The sequence below is a fragment of the Rattus rattus genome, chromosome 7, assembly GCF_011064425.1.
Source record: "Rattus rattus isolate New Zealand chromosome 7, Rrattus_CSIRO_v1, whole genome shotgun sequence".
In the NCBI taxonomy this organism is placed as follows: Eukaryota; Metazoa; Chordata; class Mammalia; order Rodentia; family Muridae; genus Rattus; species Rattus rattus.
The window spans coordinates 47,416,390-47,435,362 of record NC_046160.1 but is presented as its reverse complement, the minus strand read 5'-3'; the positions used below and the strand labels follow the sequence as shown (position 1 = coordinate 47,435,362).

Here is an 18,973-nt window from a genome sequence, read left to right as displayed (position 1 = left end):
TTTTCTTTTTCCAATTCTATTTTGAAAATGGTAACAAAGACCTGGTTAAGTTGCCAAGGGAGCTGTTTAGAATACTTAACGATACAATTAACTGTGACCTTGTCTAGGATGTTTTAAAAGTTTTTCTACAGTGAAGTGAATTGTTATGTGCTATTAATATTGACTGAGGCAAAGAATATTTCTGAGCACTAGGGTTCTACCATCCTTTGCGACCCCTTGGGTAACAAGGCACAGGCCATAAGCATCATTCTCATACACTTTGGTTGTGAGCTTCACGTAGAATGGCTGAGCCATCTCTCTCTCCCCATCATCCTCAGTTAGTGTCCTGTATAAACTAACCAGCTGTACCACAGGAAGTAAGAGACACTGGAAAACTAGAGCACCATTTTGACTTGTTTTTTCGTGTACTGATAAAAATAATTTTTGCCAACTATAGAAAAATATGGAACATTTATAAAGTGGCCATTTTGATTTCCATCTGAATTCCAGTTAAGTGGTTGGTATTAAGTGCTTTACTGTGGTAGCCAGGAATCCATGTCGTACAGCTCATACCTAAGATCAAATGCTGGGCCACAATTGAAAACCTGTATGGTTGGCTGTTGAGTATTTCAATTCATTCTAAACTTTAGGACGATGTTGTTTATTATGATTTTTGTCCTAAAATGGAAGCAACTTTTGCTTGAGTTCATGTTCTTACTACTTGACCATTCCATCGGATCTCGCTTTCCTCTGCCAACCGGATTCTGGGAATTTCTTTTTATGTATAAGACTGTAATACTTTAGAGAAGTGCAAGTTTCACACTGAAAAACAATCCAGGCACGCCTTAAAGCCTGAGCTTGTGTGTGTGCTTGCTCTCTCAGGTGTTCATACTTTGTTAGGTGCAGACCTGTACAAAGGTTTCAAACACTATGAGCTATGAGTCCAGGGATCAGAAATCAGGCGTTTTCTGATTTAGGAAGAGTGATACAATAAATGAGAGTCCTTCCAGTTCAGGAAAGCATCAAGTAGATGTCAAAACTGAGGATCAAAGAGACCACTAATTAGTGAGTTGAACAGAAAGAAAGGGCAAAGAGGTAGAGCACATGTCGATCTTTGAGCAGTTATAATGTTTTTCTTGTGACACTGACCGGGGACACATGACACGCTGCACACAAAGTATGAGGCATGACCGTCGACTTCAGTTCACAATAATGCATCATTGTTAAATTAGAAATTACACTGAATGTAAAATACTAATGTAAACTAGCAATAGCAAGAGGGTGGGGATATCAGTTACTATCTGTACCAACTTCTTGGTAACTCTCAGACTAGTCTGAAAAAATAAGGTTTGTCACAGCCAGAATACAGCAAATACAGAGGCGAATGCCAGCAGCAAATCACTGAACTGAGAATAGGACCCCCGTTGAAGGAATCAGGGAAAGAACTGGAAGAGCTTGAAGGGCTCGAGACCCCATATGAACAACAATGCCAACCAACCAGAGCTTCCAGGGACTAAGCCACTACCCAAAGACTATACATGGACTGACCCTGGACTCTGACCTCATAGGTAGCAATGAATATCCTAGTAAGAGCACCAGTGGAAGGGGAAGCCCTTGGTCCCTAAGACTGAACCCCCAGTGAACGTGATTGTTGGGGGGGAGGGCGGCAATGGGGGGAGGATGGGGAGGGGAACACCCATATAGAAGGGGAAGGGGAGGGGTTAGGGGGATGTTGGCCTGGAAACCGGGAAAGGAAATAACACTCGAAATGTAAATAAGAAATACTCAAGTTAATAAAAAAAATTTAAAAAGAATATCCAATTTAAAAAAGATATGTAAATAAATACATATCCAATAAAATTTTTAAAAAAATAAGGTTTGTCAATTTTTAAAAATGTATTTAGCTTAAAATTAAATATTCCTTCTGTATGTTAACAAAGTATAAAGATAAATGACATGCAGAAATAATTCTTTTACTTTTATGCATTTATTATGCAATTGTTTCTGCAATTGGACAGGTTTGTATATGATAAGTTAAAAGAACACTGACTGCTCTCCCAGAGGTCCTGAGTTCAATTCCCAGCAACCACATGGTGGCTCACAACCATCTGTAATGGGATCTGATGCTCTCTTCTGGGGTCTCTGAGGACAACTACAGTGTACTCATATAAATAAAATAAATAAATCTGTCTTTAGAAAGGAATGAGAAAGTTCTAATTTGACAAAATGTTGGTCATTTTATAATAATATCCATCTCCAAATCTTCACTTTTCAGCATATATGTCTTGCATGCTAGAACAGATGGTCAGAGTGGAAGTCTACAATGGGAAAGGGTATGACTGAAGACCAAGGACAACAGAAGGCCAGCTCAAAAGGACAGGGCATGTACAAGATTAACTTCTGCCCAAAAATGAGAGAGAGAGAAGCCTAGTTGATTTTTGTTACCAAGAGAGGAAAAGGAAGCAGAAGGAAAGAGAGAGAGAAGAGATGAAAATGAAGTAACTTCTGTGTGAGTGTGATCGGGCTTTTCAGTATATATTTATGATCAATATGCGAATCAAAACCCTAAATCAACTCTGCAGTCCATGGTAGTGAAATGGATGCTAGATGCCAGCATCTCAAGCAGAAGAACGCAAGCTCACATTGGACCAGGCTTGAAGAAAAGACGCAGTTTTCAATCCAGGTGTCTTAGCTAAGTTTGATACAATACGGTGTACTAGAATAATGGGTTAAAAGCAACTGATTTTTTAATCACTGGCGTCAAGCTGATAGCAGAGAGCCAGCATGGTTAGCTTCTGTTGAAAGCTTCCATAGTTCTGGAACTTCTGGTAGCCTCAAGTGCCAGAAAAACAACACACAACAAAAATGGTTAGAGCACTCTTCAGGATTCCAGTGTTTTACATGGAGAGACCCATGACTCCAGCAGAGGATTTACATGGAGAGACTCATGACTCCAGCTGTATATGTAGCAGAGGATTGCCTTACCTGGTGTCAGCGGGAGGGGAGGCCCTTGGTCCTGTGAAGGCTGGATGTCCCAGCATAGGGGAATGCTAGGATGGGGAGGCAGGAGTGGGTGGGTGGGGGAGCACCCTCATAGAGGGAGGATGTGGGAGGGATGGGATACAGGGTTTGCAGAGGGGAAACTGGGAAGGGGAATAACGTTTGAAATGTAAGTAAATAAAATAACCAATAAAAAAGTTTGAGGTTATCACCTAATTACCAAGAGGCCACCTGCTGATGCCACCTGCTGATGCCACCTGCTGATGCCACCTGCTGATGCCATCTGATGATTACCACCCCACCCAAGGCAATTAAGATACCAAAACACCAACAAGAAGAAAGTGTGTCGCAAGTGTGTTGACAGACAGTCCATTGCACCAGACTCCAAAGATTTCTCATCTATAAGGCTGTACTGTATATAAGCTCAAGAGATAAAAAATGAAAACAGAAAAAAAAAAAAGAGAAATAGGAAACTTCAAGGAGCTGTAGAGATGAATTGATACAAACACTAAAGAGCCAAGGAAACTTAAAGGATTTAAATTTCAATGTAGCAAATAAAATATGCTGGAGAGACTATGATGAAGGCATAAAAGTAAAAGCAAGAAATTGGGGACTATAAAAATAATTTGGAAATGATGAAATATAAACAAATACAAATGCTGAGATTAATCAGTATAATCAATTCAAGTTAATACAGGTTCTAAATAGACTGGAAAGCTCTGAAAAGATAAAGTTGGGAAAATAATTATGAAGGGAAAAACTACATCAAAAGAGAAAATATCTCACAGAAAGAGAAGTGGAAAATATGAAGCATTTAAGAAATATGACAAAATTTCTTGCATACATCACATTGTATTCATACATTACATTGGAGTTGGAAAATGATAAAAGATAAAATACATATTTTAAAGTAAACTTGAACATATAAATAATAGAAAGAATTCCTAGGAAAATATAATTAAAGAAGACATAAATAGCGTGGGGAGTCATTATAATCCTCCAAAAATTAAATCAATAGTCAAAAGCCTTTACCACAGATAATTCAAGCCTAAATGACTTTAGAAGAAATACCTGTCCAGCATTCTAGGTCAGATAAAAAAAATACAGGACTCTAGCTACCTCACAATTCATCATATTCAACACAAGAACGGAAAATCAAACATTATTCCTATTCATAAATATGGGTCAAAAGTCCTAGGAAAATATTAGTTAGATTAATTGGATTCATACCAAAGAACTAATATATCAAAAACAGTCTTATTATATATCATAAGTGCAAAGATAGCTTCATATTAGAAATACTCATGAAGGCATTCTAACTCACAATATTTCCAAATTGTGTGTGTGTTGGGGGGGGGAGCCCAGTCCATGTAGAGGAAAATTTAAATGATATTCTACAGCCATTTAAATAATTACTGCAACTCAAACTAGAAACGGAAAGCTCCTCCCTCATACAGAACGAAGATGAAGCTGTAATAATAAGGCCTGGTTCAGCCACCCTTCTACAAAGTTCTACCAACCGCTGGCAAGGATGTGGCAAATCTGAAATTCTCATGCATGCGTCTGACTGTGGGGCTGGTAATAGGCCTTAGGAAATAATCTGGGATTACTTAACAGATTTTTAACTCACAACCTCATTCCATTCTTACATATGTGCACCAGAAGACTTTCATAGGGATAGTCTTGCAACACTGTTTGCAATAGCAACAACTAAAAGTTTTGTAACAACAATAACAACTATCTATAGGTCGAGAAATGGGCAAGCAAGTAATTCATCTCTTCTGTGAGAGGAATTGGCCTATTAGACAGCAAAGAACTATATGTATCAACATAGTTAAGAAAACTCAATGCGTAAAGAGAGCAAGCTGCAAATAAACGAAGCTTATTTCAAAGGCAAGCAAATTAAACAACAGAATTTAAAAAGTTAAATATGTTACTTTCTAATTAACAAATATTATGGTTTTTTTCAAAAATGAAAAGGTAATTCAGACTCCTGACACCTACATGAAGTGGAACTATGCTGTTGGAGAACGGCATATCCTGGGTTTCATCAGAAGTGCCAGAAACATTTTTCTTGAAAAACAAGTGAGATTGTTAATAATTCATTTGTAGCCTACTCGTGTGTAGATGCCACTTGTATATTTTTTTCATTTATCAAATATCGTATAATAAAAAACTATAACAGTAAACTGTATGTAACAATAAAGTAATAGTGCCAGAAACTTTCCTTTTATAATAAAGATTAATCATGAAGACAAGAAGCACGTGGTAGACAGATGGAATAGTTTACCTCATTAACATTAGTTCTGTGTGTATGTGTGCACATGTGCATGTGCAGTTCTGGGGAAGGGAATGTAGAGTCACACACATCCTAATCAAGCACTCTATCACCAGTTTACATTAACGGCTTCTTTAAGGCTTTCATCAGATGGGTGCACATTCTCTTCAGTGAGCCTTTGATGTGTATTAGTGGAGAGACAGGTGAAACAAAGTAACTTATCTGCGGGATCTTGGGCACCCGTGCCTTTGTATGTAACACTGGCATAGTAATGTGGGTGTTAAATGAAGTAGCACTAGAAAATGCTAAGAAGGAACTCTAACAGAATCCATGTTCCATCACCGTTACATGCTAGCCGTGCTTCTTCTCCATTTAATACTTTGAAATGGTTTGCTTTTATTATGACAGGCTTTGGTCATTTGACGAAGCAGCTGATGACATTGGCTCATGGACGTGTGGCATTGGCTCTTGAAGGGGGACATGATCTGACAGCCATCTGTGATGCCTCGGAGGCCTGCATAAATGCCCTTCTAGGAAATGAGGTAAAAATTAATGGTGCACGACAGAAGGGGTAAAGGACGAGTGTATCTGCATGTATATTTTAAAAGTTTATCATTTAATCTATGAAAGTAAATTGTTCTGTGTTGCTCTTGCCACGAAGGATGTAGGCACAAGAAGTTTCTGTGCTTTGACTGATATGCTACACTCTCTTCCCAGGTAGAGTGTCCCACATAGCATTCCTTTCAATCAAATCATTTACACAGCCGAAAACTGAGCAATGAAATCCCTTGGAAAGAAGAATGTTTTGTCTACTGACCCAATCAAGTGGATATTGAATCATTTAAGATGAAATTAAACTTTCAGAAGTTTTTGAGATTTCCTGTAGGATTGCTAAGTCAGAAAAATAAAACCATTTGAAAAGCATCCTTAAGATTTGTTTTCCTATTTTCTTGAGGGTGATAAGGAATATTTTCAAGGTTGAAAAACCCCACTATTGCTGTACAGCGGCATTGCCCAGGACCTAAGACCTGAACTTGAATCTAAAAGGTCAGAGGTCCACAGTGCATATCTAAGATGCAGCATAAACTGCTAATCTCTCGGCAGAGGTCATATTCATTCCCTTGGACATTTGTGTCAAAGTCAGGACAAGATTTTAGGTCAGTTCATCAGTAACTATTACAATGTTTTTATACATTGATTACCATCATCCAGTAAATTGTCGAATTCATAAAATTGTTCTTGGCACTTCTGTTTTGTCATTTAAAAAAACTTACCATATTACATGTGTATTTATGAAAGATGGTGCCTTTCCCCCCATACACTGAATGCATAAATTTTACTGATCTCACCACATGAGTTCAAAGTGCTTCAACACAATTACTTTGCCATATTTGTTGCATAAGTACATTTTTTTTTAATTTGGAAAATGATTGCAGGACCAACAAAGTCCCTAACAGTGCTATGCAGGTTTAGAAGGCAACACTAGCTGGTAGGCTCTACGGACTTAATGATTAGCATCAACAGGAGGCTGCTCTTCCAAATCACACATCATCCACAGGATTAGAGGTCTAAAAAATTAGTCTTGTGATTGTTATAAACTAATGGTGTCAAGTACAATGGGAGGTTATTTGGGGGTAGCAACAAAGGAGTGTAAAACAATGTCATATTTATTTTGGGGGCAGTTAGGTTGGACTGCTTGCCCACTGGATAATGTGTTTTAGAACACATTTTTAATCACCTGTGTAATCTTAACGACTTTGACAGTGTCTCAGAATGCTGTCATCAGAAAACCAGAAGGAGCTGTGCATTGTGACCACACAGATGAACAGATTTAATGGCTCTTTCAACACAACCATTCAAAGGAATCTCTTTACCATTGATAATCTCTGTATATAACCAAACTCTCAGTTCTAAAATTGCACCACCGGTGAAGATGGTGCAGTCTCTCCAATGATCATCTACCTTAAAGAAAACTAGGTTCTGACACACAGCTAGTTAAAAGCACTGTTAGCCAGTCTTAGTCAGTCTACATGGCTGTAGAGATGGCTAATCAATAAAACTCAAGAAGTGAGCTATATTGATTATTTAACTGACTTGGATCTCTGGATGTCTTCTGGTAAGTTTTATCTTGTGATTATAATATGTCGGTTAACATCTTGTCTCCTCATTGAACTACCCGAGGACCCAGCTATACCTCTCTTGGGCGTATACCCAAAAGATGCCCCAACATATAAAAAAGACACATGTTCCACTATGTTCATAACAGCCTTATTTATAATAGCCAGAAGCTGGAAAGAACCCAGATGCCCTTCAACAGAGGAATGAATACAGAAAATGTGGTACACCTACACAATGGAATATTACTCAGCTATCAAAAACAATGACTTCATGAAATCCATAGGCAAATGGAATGAACTAGAAAATATCATCCTGAGTGAGGTAACCCAATCACAGAAAAACACACATGGTATGCACTCATTGATAAGTGACTATTAGCCCAAGTGCTTGAATTAGCCTAGATGCACAGAACACATGAAACTCAAGACAGATGATCAAAATGTGAATGCTTCACTCCTTCTTTAAAAGGGGAACAAGAATACCCTTGGCAGGGAATAGGGAGGCAAAGATTAAAACAGAGGCAGAAGGAACACCCATTCAGAGCCTGCCCTACATGTGGCCCATACATATGCAGCCACCCAATTAGACAAGATGGATGAAGCAAAGAAGTGCAGGCCAACAGGAGCCGGATGTAGATCGCTCCTGAGAGATACAGCCAGAATACAGCAAATACAGAGGCGAATGCCAGCAGCAAACCACTGAACTGAGAACGGGACCCCCGTTGAAGGAATCAGAGAAAGGACTGGAAGAGCTTGAAGGGGCTCGAGACCCCATATGAACAACAATGCCAAGCAACCAGAGCTTCCAGGGACTAAGCCACTATCCAAAGACTATACATGGACGGACCCTGGACTCTGACCTCATAGGTAGCAATGAATAGCCTAGTAAGGGCACCAGTGGAAAGGGAAGCCCTTGGTCCTGCTAAGACTGAACCCCCAGTGAACGTGATTGTTGGGGGGAGTGTGGTAATGGGGGGAGGATGGGGAGGGGAACACCTATATAGAAGGGGAGGGGGAGGGACTAGGGGGATGTTGGCCTGGAAACTGGGAAAGGGAATAACATTCGAAATGTAAATAAATACTCAAGTTAATAAAAAAAAATAAATCTTGTCTCCTTTGGTTGACCATCTTCAATTGCTTAAACAAAATCTAAAAACTGTTCATCCTAATCTAAAGAAAGGGGCATTTAATCTAAATGGTTCAGTTTTTTCCTACTAAAGCTTCTAGGGACCTACACATGGCTAGAGCTTTCCCGGGCACACTATAGGACGACAAACGGAGTTGGTATATTGAACAATAAAAGGTAAATCTTTCTACACCCAGAAGAACAAAGCAAAAGGAAAGAGGGAGCTTTAAAATGAAAAATGGAAGAACAGCACGAGTGTGCTGTACATTATAATTCATTTGGAAAAAGGAAATGAAAATGGAATACTTGAAACAACCCAAGAAACAAAGAGTTCTCACTTTCATTGACAATATAATTTATAACCCAGAGCCCGGCTAGTGTACTTTTTTTTTCAGGTCAAAGGTCATTGTGACTACAGTGAAGTTTTAGATTTCATTTCTGCAGAAAAAATAATATATAAGGCATATTGCATATACCTCACCATTTAACCAAAGTACCTACATGCAATTTCCACTGCAGTTTTATGTGGTAATCTCTGGATAAGAAAATAAAAACGACATCTTTCAGATGCCAATTACTGCAATTTAAAAAAATCCCAATTTCCCTCCAAGTCCCCTTGCAAGTGATTAATAGAGCAATTATGACTTATTATCTGGGATTTCACTTTTACAAATAACAAAATGTAGTGAGGCTGGAACTCAAAACACTGACAGAACCAACTAGCTTCCCAACCGTGAGCGTGCAATTGAGCTCAAATTAGAAGGGTCAAGAGGGCCTTTGTGAGGGACTCTGCACTTTGTCAGATGTATTTATTCATGTGTGGAGGATTAGAGTTCAAAAATATATTGCCAGCTTTTTAAATGCTGTTCCTTTTTGTTGTTCTTGGGCAGGCCTAGTCAACACAGCAAAACAATTCTTCTTCTTCTTCTTCTTCTTCTTCTTCTTCTTCTTCTTCTTCTTCTTCTTCTTCTTCTTCTTCTTCTTCTTCTTCTTCTTCTTCCTCCTCCTCCTCCTCCTCCTCCTCCTCCTCCTCCTCCTACCCCCTCCTCTTCCTCCTCCTCCTCTTCCTCCTCCTCCTCCTCCCCCTCCTTCTTCCTTATTACCAGCAAATTAATATATGATATAACCTTATGGAATTGTATGGTCAGCAGAATCTATTAGCTACATACCCTTGTAGACACAGATGGGTAACAAAAAGCACTGTTTAAGAAAATGCTGCTTAAACATTACACCTCAAACAGGCTTTTCTTTAAAAAAAAAAAACTTTCAACATGAAAACTATGTACTTAGCAAAACATCTAACTCTTCTTTTTAAGAAATTTGCACAAGGTCAGTCAAAATAATATGCTATTAGATTAAAACTAATTTGAGTATGGTACAAGAAATTCCTGGAGGAGACTGATTTTTGAAGTCATATTAGAAGTCTCTTTTTTTTTAATTCATTCTTTTTCTTGGCCAAGTATAGAACTGGGGGTTATCAGTCCAATCAAATCATGATGAATATTTTTTTAACTGAAGCCCTTAAAAACACCGGCTTGGAATTTATGAGAAACTAAACACCTCCGTGAGAAAAATCTCAAGATCGATTGGAAAAGCATCAGGTACAGCTCTGGGAACAGCCACTTCACTTTTAGATTTAGAGGCAGGAACAATGACACTCCTGAAGATGGCTTTATTTCGGTCATCTGTATTGGAAGCTCACAAATACACTCAGTTTCTCTATGGCCACTTTCAACTACTGTTCTACAAAGCCAATTAGTAGCACCTCAGACTGCTTCCCCTTCACTAAATCTTCCCTAGAGGTGAGAAAGGCTTTAGGAATCTCTCATCCCTATGGAATCCAATCTAAAAACAAACATTCTACTGAGCAAGGGAGAGAAGACCATATACAGGGTTAGAAGCTTCAGGTCATGAGTTGAGAACTGGGCCTTACAAAGGCCACAGATCATACAAGAATAAACAATGGGATCAAGATCATGAGAAAGAAAGGACACTGTTTTTAAACGTAAACTCTTATTTTGGTAGCAAGGGAAGCTTTTGAGATGAAATCAGATGGAACTCTGCAACTGCCCTAGCTCAAAATGCTGGATTTCTAGTTTGCTCCCATTTTCTTCTTTTGTCTTTCCTTTCTTCCTCCCTTCCTTATTCAATCCCTTCCCTCCTTCTTTCTTTTTCACTCACTCCCTCTTGCATTCCTCCTCCTTTTTTCTTTTTCTTTTTTTTAAATAACTACTGTTTCTTCTAAACTGTATCCAGCTGCCTTCCCCTTTGGCTGGGATTTCACAGTCAGTGGCTGAATGTGGAGATTGCCTTGTTTTTAAAGATGAATTGTGGGAGGGGGGCTCTCTGGATACTGAAAGAAACATCTTTAACTGATTCCTAGTGGGTGTTGACAGCCACCCCAGAGGTGAACCCTTGAGATATTGGTGTCCAAGTTGTTCACTGGGGGGTGGGAGCAGTTGTTTGCATTGGATTTTACATGAAGACATTGTTTTGCCATCTTTTTTCATCTTTTGGATTATGTATGACGGAGGCTTAGTCCACTGGGGAATTGCTGTGCATCTGGGAATGCTTACAAGATCCTAAATAGTTGCAATTCATGAGATGAGGATGAGAGAAAGTGCATGACATGCCAGAAGGACATTTCCCACCATGCTCTTCTTCTAGATTTTGATACCTGTCTGTACTTCCAAAGTAGTTGTGAGGGTAATCTAAAGAGGGTAAAATTGTTTTGGAAAAAATATTATTTGAAGATTCTCTCCAATATAGATATGCCCGTGAGACTGGGTTCTTATATTCAGTGATCGGTATGAGAAGTTGAACCGTCTACTTCAGGAAAAGCTCCATGGTCCAGAAAACTCAAAACTACTTTGCAAATCATCTCAGCTATTTCTATCTGGGTTTCTCAGATATAGTTAATAGAAATATGGGCTGTGACCTTAAACACATCATGGGTGATAGTTACCAATAAAAGGAAGCATTTTTATAAAGCGCCAAACAGCATGGAATACTTTTATCTGACCATTCGTATTGTTGCCTTTTATTGGACACTTTTGTGTGAGCAGAAGTACTAATGCAAGAAGTCACAAGAATGTTATCAAAGAGTCTACGACTGCAATGCGAGGGTGTTTATTTTATTTACAAAGATGGAGTATTTTACAGAGGAGCATAATTTAACCTTGACCTTGGATACGAAGTAAGGCTTTGACAAGCTAGCATCTAAGAAAAAGATATTTAATAGGAAAGCATAAATCAGGACAGTGAGGCTCCCTAGAATTGCAGGTGGACATCTAAACAGATGTTCTTCTTTTGTTTCTGCTGGTGGGGAGGCCAGGTTGAGAGGAAAACAGACAGCATAGCTATGCAAGTGAAATAGAGTATCGTATCATCACAGTTGGATTTCTGTGAAGAATAGGAACGTTTCTAGTGGGTATGTGTATACTGTGGAGTGAAACAGCAGTAACTGCCGTACAAACCACAGATGAAGTCACTAGCGTAATACTGGGAGGCGCGCCAAAGCTCAGTCGCTGGGGAAAGCCTCTTTAGGAGCAAATTGCCTCATGTCGTCAATGAACGAGTACCTTCCTCAGTGGTGCTACAGCCATCTTCTGATGGACTATGAAGACCAGACGTGGTTCTCTACTCCACTCTGAGCTCAGTGGCATCACAGGGACAGGTTGAAACAGACCCTGGTGAACACTTACCACAGGATTTCATCTCTAGCCAAGGGAAGCCGTTCACTTGGTGAAGACCACCAGCCTATCACTGATGTGGCATGGAAATCAAACCTTCGTGCAAGCCTCTGCAATGAAATTGAAAGGAAGCTGTGTCTGATGCCTAGCGCCTGTCAACTCTGTAATCAGGAAGCAGAGGGACGAAAATTACAACAAGTTTGAGTCTGGCCTGAGCTATATAGGAAAACCTCACCAAAAATAAAAAATATGTAGATCAAAACTTAAACATAAAAATTAGCCATTACTAATCTCAGTCTAGTCCCTGTTGGTTCCTGTCATGTTGAGGAACACTCTTGGCATCAAAAACTGAATGGCCACACCTGCTCCTCCTTTTCTTCTTGGTTCTACCATCATTCCTACAAGACTTGATAGGCTCTGCTGATGTTCAGAGATGTTGCTTCAATGCTGTATTGGTGTCATCCCCGATTATCCACTCAGAGGTGAGAGTTAAGCATAATATTAATAGCCTGCCAGTCTATTGAATTGATTGTCAACAGAATCCACTCTGATTTCATCCCCTCCAACTCCATTAGGTGAAAATTATAAATGGCTTCAAACGAGTAACAATGGCTATTTTTAAAATGACTGACTCATAGTTCACAGTATGGATAAAATTATAACCAGATTTACTTATGCAATCAAATTAAACATATACAACTAATTGCAGTCATTCTTGGGCAATTATTTAGATGAGAGAGGGGATTTTAAGTATCAATCCCTCCTCACGGGGGAATTGATAATGAATAGTTCATCAGCATGGAAGGTCAAGTGAGTATCCTGATTTGCCTCCCTTGTCCTCTTGGTCTTGGCCGTCACATTTTTCCATAATCCCTTTGATCCTCGCATCTGAATACTTTTTGGATCTCATCTGGGTTGTTTGAATGTTGTAGGCAGACATTCAGTTTTCTTTGCCAATGAACTTAAGGTCTGTATCGAAGAGCGTAACATTGTTGCAGCATGACTTTCTCACCATGTTTCCCAGGAGCATCATTGCACAAAGGAACAGGCATGGTCTGAGGATTCAGTCTGTGTCCCTGCTTGCCTATGTCAGACAGCCTTTCTATTGTTAAGTTTCTGGAGGAAGTTTTATATTTATGAAGTTGTTTTTAAAGAGTAAAATGTTATACATATAGAACTCTGCACAAATATGAACAATCAATGAAGTATCACAAGGACATCACATGAATAGCTGTTAATTGGTCCAAGATAATCTAAGTTCCTGATGATCCAGACGATTCTCTCCCTTCCAAAAGTGAGGATTTTGGGGTTTCTAACACTATAGTTAAAATTCCCATGTATAAACTTTATAAATATTAAGTATTATAACTATATATTTTCTTTTGTATATATACATTTTCTGAATGTCATGTTTGTGAGAGTCCCCTTTCTCACTGCTCTTAATGGTAGCCTATTCATTTTTACCATTATAAGTATTACATTTTATAAAAGAAAATTTTTAGGAGACTAGTATAGTTTATTTATAATTATACTATGTTTACAAGACATGAACTTTTTAAAAGTTGCGTTTCAATGATGTGATATAAAAAAACTTTTTTCTGACATAAAAAATGTCCAGCATTCTCACTCTTCATTTCAACAGTACAGTGTGGGAGTTAGATAGTATAATGAGGTAACAAAAGGACTATACAGACTGAAGATGAATGAGAAATATCTTGTTATTATATATGATTGTGTATGCAGCAAATCTATTAAACTATTTTTATTAAAATCGGATTCATAATTAAGTTTAACAAGGTGAGTGTTAATTAAAAGTTAACGAAAATCTGTGATAATTTAAAATTCACTTGAGAAGTTGGTAAAAATCAACTCTCTTTTTATACCAAGAATAGAATAGGGAACAAAATAGAAATATAAACAGATTTTATGTAACTAGTCAACATGAGGAGAATCTGGATGGGGTCTTCCATCTGATAAAAATTCCGCGTGATCTTTAGAAGTCTCTAAAAGCTAAATTTACCTACAAAAGATTTTGAAAATAAATTTAGATCTGCATGTGGTGGCACATGCCTGTAACGCCAAGGGTGGGAGACTAATATAGAAGGCTCTCGAATGAAGGGTCAGACCAAGTTTTACTAAGGTCAGACATAAAAAAAAAAATAATTGAAAATAAGTAAACACACCGATAATTTATAAATATATCATCAAATGTGCAAAATTAGAATAATTCCAAGTCATGAGCCTGAATATTAAAACATAAAATATTTTTAGACATATTAACAAGTATTCACCTAAATCCATGTTTATGGTTTTAATGTTCTCCATTGTAAAGATTTCACTTGTACCAAATTGGGCTAAAGGTTAACTTTTGTACTTTTAAAAATTTCATTCTATTTGTATTCCTGCTATTGCTTTTAAAACATTTTTATTTTTTCATTTTGAATTTTTTTATCAATTTATTTTAAACTATAAATCAAATTATTCCCCCCTCCTCTATCCAACCCTTCCCATTTTCCCTCAGACACCACCCCTAACCCTCCACCCACCTACCCCTCTCAGCCTCTCAAATCCATCGCCTCTAAGTCTCCCTTGGTCACTAGTTAATTGCCTGTAGCTGATGTTTTAAAGCAGCTTCAGTTTTTGAAGCTCATGTGACGGGCAGGTGAAAGTGAATAAGCACCTTAGTTTTATCTGCACAATACCTCAATTTTATGCCAAAACTGTATCAACATAGGCTCTATCACTGAGCCTAAATTTATGTAAGGAATGGTTATGATTATATCTTACACATAGCAAAGATGATAACTAGCATTGTGTGCTTGTAAGTCGTAGTCGAATTATATAATTGATCTTAATAACTCTATAAAAATTATCATTATTTAATGATCTTCCTTGACAGGCAGCATAATGGGTGTATAAGACTCCTTGCATCTGGATCTGCTTTATCTTTCTGAAACATTTTGCACGCAAAAGTGATCTGTTTGATTAGATAGCTTTTTTATATCTTACTAATTCTGATTAGTCTCAATAGCTAATATTTTTTGCTACATCTTCTTGGCCAAACTACTTAACATAGCTTTGCCGTGTATTCCATGTTTGCTCCAAATTTATTAAAAATTACTGTTTTCTTAGTATTATTTCATTACTCAGTTATTAGATTACCAATAATGACCAATATTCATAAATATTTATCAAGCGGATGCTTCAATCAGATGGTTTGAGTGCCCATAATTCTGAATGATTGAGTCAACAAATTCCCTAAAATACACAACTCGATTCTGTGGTCCCTCCATACAAGGTTTTAATTTTAGGAAAACAGCCCATAAATGCTGCTTGCTTTCTTGCCAGTGGAGAGGCTCCTGCCCATTGCCTTCTCTGCAGAGTTACTGGATGAAAATAAAGAGCCCACATTGTACGAACACTCTGAATCTAACCCTGTCTGTGCACACACTCAAAATGAAGCAAATTGGTGCAATTTACTGAAGGTTAAACTTTCAAATGACATTCACCCAAAACACGCGAGGAAATGGTTTGAGAGGCTTAAATGATCAATTTAATTTCCTTAATTCTCTGAGTTGCTTTTACAAGTAGGCACAACTTCATGGCATTGAACTGAAGACTCCAAATTGCGGGTTTAGATGTGTTTGTGTTTTCATATTCAACATGCCGAACCACATATACTTTCTATATTACCCAGGACTTAAAAACAAGCCCACAGACCTCAGGGTGCTCCAGTTGCAGAATCAGGACTTTTACACTTGCAATCTGTCTCTAGTTTTCTCTCCCTCTCCAGCACAGTTCCGTTTATCAGCAGTTTTTATCTGAAGTCTCAGGAAGGTTTTTGAAAGAGCTAGCTGTGCCAATGTTGAGTATAAGTTCTAGCATAAAGTGGTTTTTCGAAATGTATTATTGCTATGAAAACTATTTCTCTCTAGGCTCTGAGAAAGCAGTGAATGGGAGGAAAGTTTGTATATAAGCAAAGTGGCTCCCTCAACCCTTTCTAATCCCTCAGAAGGCATCTTCCAAGGGACCTTCAGCTTACGATTCAATCTTGCCTCTGAGAGGAGAGGCGGTACCAGGATAATATATTCTTACAGATACAATCTGAAGTCCTACTTTTTTAAAAAAAATGATTTTAACCAAATTTAAGCATTTCACAACCTTTCCTCGACATTGACTTAGGCACAGTGGTATTTTCTCCCTCACTAAACTGTATTGCACACAGACCTTTTGATGTTTTAAAGCATTTTCTTTGGCAGCTAAGAAAAACACTCTACCAAGTTATATTTAGCGAATTTACTCATGTATAAATATCCCTGAGCTACTCTGTTATCCTGTGGCATCTGGAAGAAAGGTGCTATTGTTTTCAATCCCATGATTGAAGTATAGAATAATCAACTCAGGGAGACCCTGGGGGTGAGATTCACTCACATATGTTGTGGAGATTTATAATCACTTAGGGTTTTTTTTTTCTTCCTCCAGATGAAGAAACTTGGATGAGTTTATTCTTTGGTACGTCTAGTGGCAGCAGTTCCTGGACATGCCACTGTGTTTAACCATGTCCACATCTTATTTAGATTATTAACTTGAATTTTCTAGGAAAACGGCATTTTAGGGTTTGCTGTCTTGCTAGTGTTGTTTGCTTGCTTTCTGTGTCCCCAAAACGAGATGGTTATTTTCTTTGCAACTATAACACCCCACAGTACACTCAGAGTCATGTGCCTAAGATCTGCATCATCAGGCGTGATTCTAATAGAGGGGCTCCATTTAATTATCAGAAGTTCTACTGCATTTCTGGCAATGTTTGCTAGATTCCTCCATAAAAAAAAAAATCGGTGTAATTCCACAAGATCATGATAGATTTGCACAGAAGGAATTTGTCCCGGGCTTGAGGCTGACATGATTGTGGTTTTGAATAAAGTAGAAGTTAAATGGAGCTATGCTGTTCTTTTCCTGACTTCTATACTATAGTTTTTGCTGCCACTTTAGTCAAGGAACAAATGTCTCCTGACTTTCAACCAGGAAGTATGTAATGTGTAAGACAATTAAATGTAAAAGCACTGCTGGAATGTGACTAATAGACGAGACTGTCCATCTGACATAAGTTCCCTGAGAGATGGCGCATGGCCTCAGCTGCTGATACCGTCGTGATGGAATTTGGTTTGTGAGGAACCTACAGAAATTATACAAATAACTCAGAGTTTAAATGACTAAGACACAGATGTGCACCTGATTCAGGGTCTCCATACATTAATCCTGAGACCAATAGAAAAGCTCCTTGGAATTTAATTATCTGGATACAGGACATAAAATATAACCGACTACACCTGGGGACCTGATGTCAGCAAAATGTTAAGCAGTTCTTGGAACAGGCCACTGCGGATGAACTTGTTCACTCGCTTTGCTTCTGTGCTATGCTCTGTGAGGTCTCACATTCTGCCATGGTCTCTCCTGTTCCTGCAGCCCGGGCCTCTTGAGGAAGATGTTCTCCACCAGTCCATGAATATGAATGCAGCCGCTTCTTTACAGAAGACCATTGAAATCCAAAGTATGTCTTCAGTTTCTTCTTCACCTTTCACTAGGTCAAACTTACTGAGATTATATAGATAATCAAAGCACAAACGTAATTATTTTAATTTGCACGTGTATTTTATTGAATTATTTGCTTTGCTCTGTGTTAGTCTGATGTCAAAACTGAGAACCTAGTCTTATAATCTAGTTCTTCTCGTGGTTTCTATGCACTTAAAATTATTTCAACCATGGAGCAATGATCAAGAACAATGAAATACATTTGGAAAATTTGATTGTGCAGTACATTTTTTTTCTTTTTTTCTTTTTTTTTTTTTTTTTTTTTGGAGCTGGGGACCGAACCCAGGGTCTTGCGCTTGCTAGGCAAGCGCTCTACCACTGAGCCAAATCCCCAACCCCTTGTGCAGTACATTTTTAACTAAGAGTGCGTTGTCTCCTTAATGTGTTGGGATTTGCCAATTATGTCCTGGCTTAAGTTTGGCAAAGAAGGAAAATTAATGAGGAGGTATCTTCATGAAAAAGCCCTGCTCTGGTGAACATGGTAAGGTGAACTTTTTATTAGACAATTACCTTCACAGACAGATTGACCTGAATGTTATCACAAAGAGGAATGCATAATGGTAAAAGTGGGTTCTAAGGATGATCTCACACACACACACACACTCACACACACACACACACACACACACAAATAGCTTTTCACACCACTGAAAACCTTTGCCATATCTAAGAGTCCCTGTCTTCTCTTGCACAGTGGCAACAGTGTGAGGTGTGATTATGAAAAGGATAGTTACATTCCCATTCTTTTGATGCCAATGATGTCATACACAAACCTGAATAAACCTCCCCTGACATCTCACACATGCCTGGAATGGAGGCTATAGGCATGCACTGGATGCTTATTGACTACATATAACCATGGGATAAGTGGTACATTTTAAAGACTTTGAGAGAACAGAAAAACAAATATTTAAATATCAGAGAGCAAAGATACTGGAAGAAAGCTAAGGTATAGGAATCGACTGCCTCCAAACACAAGCTTGGGCATGCCCACCTGCTCTGGTAGCCAATCTGCTCAGGACTGTGACTCTTGTTTTGAGGGTCGACCAGAAGGACCCAGTGAGTGCCCTTCCAGATCCCTCAGAAGGACTCTTTGGATGGTCTAAGACATCCCTCTCATGTTCTGATCCAATGTCCCGGGATAGGCTTTTGCACTATAAGGAGAGCTTGGTCTTCATGTGTGCCAGTTTTA

The 18,973-nt window shown here is 38.4% G+C and overlaps 1 protein-coding gene across 1 annotated transcript in view; it reads left to right on the top strand.

Annotated features, from left to right (window-relative positions):
• Nucleotides 1-18,973, top strand: part of Hdac9 (histone deacetylase 9) — a 756,932-nt gene that overhangs the window by 700,992 nt on the left and 36,967 nt on the right. Inside the window, exons 23-24 of the mRNA XM_032907647.1 lie at nt 5,666-5,799; nt 17,656-17,740. Of these exons, the coding sequence (XP_032763538.1) occupies nt 5,666-5,799; nt 17,656-17,740 (219 nt within the window). The remainder of the gene's footprint in view (nt 1-5,665; nt 5,800-17,655; nt 17,741-18,973) is intronic.